At 43.0% G+C, this 7595-nt stretch overlaps 1 protein-coding gene across 1 annotated transcript; it reads left to right on the top strand.

Moving 5' to 3' along the window:
• Positions 1-1000: 1000 nt before the first annotated feature.
• LOC119884449 lies at positions 1001-6474 on the top strand. Its single transcript, XM_038694850.1, has 3 exons — positions 1001-1183; positions 2413-2645; positions 3917-6474. Exons 1-3 carry the CDS (start codon positions 1039-1041, stop codon positions 5456-5458), a joined length of 1920 nt encoding a protein of 639 aa, XP_038550778.1. The 5' UTR covers positions 1001-1038; the 3' UTR covers positions 5459-6474.
• Positions 6475-7595: the final 1121 nt, after the last annotated feature.

Below are 7595 nucleotides of genomic sequence, written 5' to 3'. Positions count from 1 at the left end.
TATATTAAACAATTAGGTTAAATTTAACAGATTCTCATGCGAGTGAAGACATAAGACACACAATAATGATGATCATAATTTGGATTATACATCATAGATTTTATGCTTTTTGTGTTTAGCACCTATTTGTGAATTAGGCCAAAGTGATGGGGTAGTTTTAGATGAAAGAATCACGTCTAGTGCAACTTAATTTGTATAGAAAAGTGCTGTCAAATATCCAGTCTTCACAAAGACCAAGCTCAAAACACTTGAAGTGATTTTGCACATATTGGGCCCATTATCTACAATTTGTCTTGTGCCACTGGGGAATGGCACAAGTAAAGAGAAACATTTCTTGAATAGTTTATTCATCTGTGTTAATATTATGTCACCTTTACAGTATTTCTTTTGCCACGCTAGCAGTGTGAGTGACTTTCAGGGTGGCAACATCAGTCAGTTGATCCAGACAGAAATATCTTAGCAACTATTTGATTGATTGCCATACAGTTTGGTGAAGATATCATTGCCACCAGAGGATGAATCCTAAGGACTTCTGACTTTTAATCTAATGCCACCAGCAGGTCAAAGTTTTAACTTTTTACTTATCTATTAAAATATCTCTACATCCACAAGACGGAAATTTTGATACCGTTTTTGCTAAATAGCAAATATAGGCATGCTAATATTCTAAACTAAGATGGTGAACATGATAAACATGGTAACCCGCTGAACATAATTTTGTTGTCTGTTGTCATTGTGCACATTTTAGCAACTTTGCCTCAATAAACTGAAAGCAATTGATCAATCTAAAACCTATGGGATGCTTTTGAAAGTTGTTGGCAATAATGTGAAGTATACACCGTTTGTATTAAATGGGCTAAAACATGTAAAACCACTGGTACTTCAGGATTCTATAATACAAACATAGAGAATCATAACTTGTACCGTAGGTATATCTTACTGAACTTTATAAGAGCTGAAATTCTCTCAGACGAAGATGATCTATTTGCATGCAGGAAGCTGGATGCCTTCATCTACGACGCTGCTGTTTTGAACTACATGGCCGGGAAAGATGAAGGCTGCAAGCTGGTGACTATCGGCAGTGGGAAAGTGTTTGCCACCACAGGGTATGGCATCGCTTTGCAGAAGGACTCCAGCTGGAAACGGCCTATTGACCTGGCCCTGCTGCAGTTCCTCGGAGACGGTGGGCACTCAAACCTTACATGATATCGTACGCAACATTCACACACAAACCATTACACTTTCCTCTGTTTTCCCTATGTTTATTTCTGTCTCAGTGTGCCACACTGTATGTGAACCACGGAAGTGGCACCAGTCCAGTTCAGTGTGTGCTGTGTCAGCAGGGAAGTGGGCTTACAGGGAAGAGTTAATATCCTGCAGAACAGCAGGGAGTGTTAGGGATATGATTATCTCCATTACACACTCACACACAAACATATCCTTCCTACCTATATACACACAAACACACCCACTATGACAGCCGCCGGTGTGGAGTTAATATCCTCCCTCCTCTGAGAGCTTAAGAGAGCACCCCTACACATCACACACACACACACACACACACACACTCTGAGCTTTCCATAATGATGTAAGAAATAGTGTGTTTGTGGTCAACATACTGACAACTGAGTGATAAAAATGGGCCATGCTCCCTGGAGGCCACTGAGGAGAAGGCAGATCAAGAGGTGACCACCTGTTCAGGGACCTGGAGGAGTAGTTTCTGTAGTAATGACAGCTAATGTTGATGTGTTTAAGCACTGTAAAATCTTCTCATTCCAAAGGTGCATTGTTGGCATGCTGAAATGCATTTACAACCTCAAAGCATAAATGCATGCATACTGCAGCCAGAAAGTACAAGAGAGGTGATATGATTTCATTGTTTTGGCTTGGTGCATTACTGGATTTAAAAAGAATAATGCCATGACTATAAAATATAAACGCAGTATATATACATTGGTCATAATTATGACTTGGATGTTGATATGATTGGCACAAGTCATTAACTGGAACCCATATGACACAGTATGAATGGTCCAAAAGCCCATGAAGGAAGTGAAGATGTCTGTAGTAGAGACTGGCAGAGCATTATCCACAAAGATACCATGTCTGCGGATGTCTGTAGGTCTTAAACTAGAGCCACTGCAAAGACATTGGCATCAAACATCCCGATGTTATTTACATCTGCAGTGTAGAACTTTCATTTAGAAGTCCCACACTCCAGTTCATAACCAGCACTTTACCCTGATAATCATTTCAAATCCTATTAAAATAACAGAGATGGTCATGCATACATGGTTATCTTCGGGTTATTATAAGATATCATATCTATTTGTCTTTTTCACTCTGTCAAGTCACGTCATAGTCTCTCTTTCTCCCCTCCCCCCCTTTCTCCTATAAACATCCGTCATCCAGGAGACACCCAGCGCTTGGAGACGGTGTGGTTGTCAGGCATCTGCCAGAACGAGAAGAATGAAGTGATGAGCAGCAAGCTGGACATTGACAACATGGCAGGCGTCTTCTATATGCTCCTAGTGGCCATGGGCCTCAGCCTGCTTGTCTTTGCCTGGGAACACCTGCTTTATTGGAAACTACGACACTCCCTCCACAAGTCTCAGAAACTTGACTTCTTGTTGGCCATCAGTAGGGTGAGATTTCCAAATTAGTCTGTAGATTGATTAGTTGTTGTTTATGGATCCTCTGCTGGTTTAATTGCTGATTGCTTGGTTTAAGAAAGTGGGGTAGGGATGTTGCTTCACTGATTTTTACATTGATTATTTAGTTAAGTGACTGATTGGCTGACTGTAATTGGATTAGTTGAGTAACAGCTTGGTTGAATGATTGAAATATTGGCTGGTTGATTATTTTGACTCTTAAGTGGTTTGTTGGTTGCTTTTCCTGTGTAATATGCTGTTTTACATGAAGTGGGTTTTATGTGATGATAAATTTGTGCAAATGGATGTGTATTTGCATGTAATTACATGGTATCGTTGGAGGGCCTTGTTAAAATATTAGCTAAAATGGCACTGCATTCTTATTAAGAATGATTGGGGAGGGGAGAGAGGAGAGCTAAAAGGAAAGAAAAACAGCACAAATTCTGGTGTTTACTCAGCATTTAACTTTGATTGCTTCAAGTTTTTAAACTAAAATTGCAATTAGCCTAATCATTACCTGGTGATGCCATTGTTTGGGAATGTGGTTATTGAGGCAAAAAGCTCTGGCTGAAGTTACAGCCAAGGAAATGTCTATGGACTCCAGCCTCTGTTCTCCTCTGCCGTGTAATTACACCATTGTGCCTGGATCCGGGTTTTATCAGATTAACGGCTAAATGACTATCTGATCATTAATCCGTATGGGGCAGCCCCAAGGGCCAAATTAAATTTGTCTCTTTCAGGATGTCTCAGCCAACTGTAAGCAGAGAGCAGTCATGGGATTTGGCTCTGTGTTTGTCCATGCAGTTAGAGACTGTTTGTTCTGTAGGGGACATTAAGTGTACGTGTGCCCATTTGCATTTATTGGGGCAATCCTCTCAGCTTAAACTGTTTTTCTTTGAGTCCTGGGAGAATGCATAATGAATTTGTGACTAAGTCTTGCCTCAGTGATAAAATGAGATATTAATGAAATAAGTTTTTTTTATTTTACTGCCAGTGGGATTTTTATTAGTTAGGAGGTGGATTGTCACTTTGAGATGCACAAATTGGTTGAAATCCCGTCTGTGAAATTGTCCCCTTAGGACCACCAGGTTGATTCAAGGTTAAACAGTTTGTGGCTAGCTATTGATTTAATTGCAAATGATTACGTGATTTATTCTCTACTTCTATTTTCCCCTGCCTCTTTTACCACTTTCTCTTTTCTCACTGTTCTCTCTTCATTCTTTCTTTATCTTTTTCATTCCTTGTCACTCTCTTTCATCTCTCAGGGTATTTACAGTTGTTTCAATGGAGTGGAGGACCCCGGGCGTTCTTCTGGTTTGGCCAAACCTGACCTGACCTCCAACTACGCTCAAGCAAATATGCTGAAGATGCTTCGCACCGCCAAGGACCTGGTCTCCACTGCCAATGTTGAGACGTCACTGGACAACGCCACCAAGACCATAGAGCAGTTGAGTCGACATGGCGGTAGCTTGCCTGTTCGTATTCCACAAGTCGCCACAGAGGCCGTACCAGGAGGATTTGCTTATATTACAGAGAATCACTGCTCCCTTCCCCAGCGCTCCCTAACCCCACCTCTGAAACAACAGAGGGGTGTGACCAGGCCCACGCCACTGCGCTACACGCTTCCGACTCACTCTTCTTCATGTCTGTATGACCGGCCACTACCTGTGTCCAGCCTCAGCAGCCCACACCTGGCTGTGGGTGAGCCACTCCCTCATCAGCACCCGCACCACTACCAGACCACTGGGAGACTCTACGTAGACACCCATGCTCACTCTCCCTTCATCCCTTACACTGATCTCCAACTACCTGACATCTACGCCTCTCACCCGGTGTCCTCGCCTCAAAACCAGCACGTCCAGGCAGGCTTCTCCCGACGGAAACGGAGGTCCAAGAGTTTCCAGTGTGAGGATGGGGAGGTAGAGAGGAGAAAACACAGGGATCAGGAAAAGAATGACAAAAGTCCTGTCTGTCTGAGTGAGCTCAAAGCCAACCACCTCCAAGACAACCACATCTCCGCCGCCAGCGTTGACAGCATCTACTCAGGGGAGGTAATGTGTCCTCGGGTAGAGAACTACAGCTCTTGGCCCCCGGAGGATCTCGCACTGAGAGGGAGACGCAGGCACCGCCGACCCTCTTTCCTTAAAGCAACTTGGGGCAACGAGCAGATGCGCCAGCTTGACGAGTCCCAGTCATCCCTGTCCAGCCAGTCACCTTCCACCTTGCCAGACCTGTTCCCATGCATTCTTACACCGACCACACCTGCAAAGGCCTACAATCCTGCCCACCTTCGAAACAACCTGTGCCTCCCACGGAACCAGACCTACCTCCACATAAGGGAGGACCAGAGGAGACCCAATGGGCGTAAGGGCCAGAGGCTGCGCTACTCCCACTCCACGCACCTCCCCACGTATGGAGAGGCAGTACGACATGGGACTGGGTTAGGGAGGGGGATGGTACGGAGAGCCACCAGTTTGCTCAGCAGACAGTACACTCACTACCTGAACTCGTACCCTGGACTACCACTCTACCATGGCCCCCTAGATCTGCAGCACCACATCCAGGCCTCCAGCAACCACCCGAGCCCCAGCCCAGTGTGCCAGCTGCTGGCTTGTGGTGGTGGGAGATGTGGAAGCCAGCGGGCTCTGCTATACCAGGACAGCGTGTATGGGGCCTATGGGGTCTATCAGGGATCCCAGACTGGATCAGAGGTCCAGGTGGGTCAGGGAGCAGGGGGCCAACCCACGGGGAGCCCCTGCGTACTTCGTCCATGGCGACGGGTGTCCAGTCTGGAGTCTGAGGTCTGATGGGAAACCAAAAGGACCGACTGTAGGATAAAATGGATACTGTGGAGAAACAGAAGACAAGACTGTGGAGAGGGAGTAGTAGTTAGATTAATGTAAGAGGGGGGAGTTGTGACTTGAAGTAATTGTGGATTTTCTATGTGACTTTGTGTGGTAAAGAATAGAAGTTTGGTTCTGTACATTTTACAGATGTTAGGATTTGATGTATGCTGCAGTAAGATAAGAAGACTGCACTGTTACCGATCTATCCTCGAGAAAGCGGTGGAAAGCTGAAGTTGGCAGGTTTTTCTCACTTGCTACTTTACTACGACAACGCTTGTGTGCTTTCTGTGCTTTAATGTGCACTAAGATTTACAGCAGTCCACAGTGTTGGCGCATGGTTAAACTATAACCAGAGTTTTCATGCTGTGTGTGTGTCATGTATATTATATTGTGGAGGGTTGGGATACATGTCTTGGTTGTTGCCGAGTAGATGAACTGTTTACAGTTGGTGAGAAATGGTGGAGGAATAAGGGATTGTCTCTTCAAATACAGCCGCCAAAAACAAGCAGCCACTGTAGCAAGATTTATGAAGACAGCTGCGATGTACACATGAAGAGTTTTATTCAAAAATTAAATATTATACCATTTTGATTCATAAAAAGCAGCAGTTTTATAGAATCAAATAATCATTTTGAGACATCTGTTAAAGAATTTCAGGTAACTTCTTTAAAGATGTATAATGTTTTTGTGGAGCTAAGCCCTTCAAGTCTTCATTTAGTGATGAGTCAGAGGAAGCGGCGACTTTGTGAAAAGCAGTCCATTTGAACACAATCAAAATGATGAAGTACTGGGACAGCACTGACCAGCACTAGGTGTCTTAAACCATGGATTTTTGTTCCTCACTGGGTCTCAGTATGAGGCCGCAGTACAGCACATCACACAAGGCCTCACAATAAATAAATTCTGCATCTAAATACTATATCGATATAGAGAAAATGTGTTATTTGAGACTGGTTAGTGTCATATTCATGTATTCTACATATGATAGGAATTTATAGTCACTCTTAAAATTTTCTAATCACACTTCTGGCACATTCTGAGTTTTACTTTTTGTAAAGCTGTTGCTGATTTACTGGAATACTTGTTATTACTGTATTAACTCTATCAGTTGGCCTATATTAAGATTTTCATCACTTTCTCTTTTCCACTCTTTTATATTCCCTCATCATCCCTCTTTTCCCCATCCCCTCTAACTGTTAAATGATGAATTTTAAATGAGGTAATTGAAAGCTATTCTAGTATCTATATTACCTGGTTCCCTCACCCTGTAGTTAATCACTTAGACCAATTAAAGAGCCTTTTTGGATGAACATGCTTGTATGCCTCTTCTTTGTAGAGCCTTTATCTTTCTCTCCAAGCCTGCTTTGTAAAGGGTAGTAGTACTTTTAGTACTTTTTAAGGAACAGTTTCACATTTTAGGAAAAACTTTATTTAATTTCTTACCAAGTTAGATGAGAAAATGTATACCACTGTCATGTATGTAAGGTAAGTATTCTGTACAGCCATGACATGACATGGTTAGCCAGTTAGCTTAGCCTGGCATAAAGATTGAAAATGAGGAAAAGGCTGGCTTGGCTCTCTCCGAAGGTAACAAAATCTGCCTACCAGCACTTCTAAAGCTGTGTAAGCGAGTGTAAAAATGACAAGTTGCGGGGTTATGTGTGTCCAGGTGCAGATTCCTCTTTTTTGGTACAGGATACAAAAGGTTTGCTTAAACAAGCAAGAGATAACATGTTACTGAGTGAGCTTTCGAAGTGCTTGTAGATGGATTTTGGTACCTTTGGGTAGGGAAAGGCTAGCCTTTTCCTCTTGTTTCTAGTCTTTATGCTAAGCTAAACTACCTGACTGCTGGCTGTAGCTTCATTTTTACAGCACAGATCAGGGTGACCAGACGTCCCAGTTTTCCGGGGACAGTCCCCAGTTTTGGTGACTTGATTTCATTCAGAAGTTATATTTGACAGAATATAACTCAACTAGTAGGCCTACTTTTTACCTCTTAAAATACCTTTAAATGGCCAAAACAACACATAAAATGCAGTTTATTTGCCAGAAAGTGATTTCAGCCTCTACTTATTGACTGAAAGGTAGTTTCTGCCTC

This window comes from Micropterus salmoides, unplaced genomic scaffold (assembly GCF_014851395.1).
Source record: "Micropterus salmoides isolate LMB-PRFRI ecotype aquatic unplaced genomic scaffold, ASM1485139v1 Ms_hic_scaffold_346, whole genome shotgun sequence".
Lineage (NCBI taxonomy): Eukaryota > Metazoa > Chordata > Actinopteri > Centrarchiformes > Centrarchidae > Micropterus > Micropterus salmoides.
This window is presented reverse-complemented; position numbering and strand designations above follow the sequence as displayed.

What these genes read in the sequence shown, in the direction of transcription:
- LOC119884449 (XM_038694850.1), top strand. Translation starts at nt 1,039, where the DNA reads ATGGCCGGGAAAGATGAAGGCTGCAAGCTGGTGACTATCGGCAGTGGG. An exon ending in GCTGCAGTTCCTCGGAGACG is followed by an intron (nt 1,184 to 2,412) that starts GTGGGCACTCAA and finishes TCCGTCATCCAG; the next exon opens with GAGACACCCAGCGCTTGGAG. An exon ending in TCTTGTTGGCCATCAGTAGG is followed by an intron (nt 2,646 to 3,916) that starts GTGAGATTTCCA and finishes TTCATCTCTCAG; the next exon opens with GGTATTTACAGTTGTTTCAA.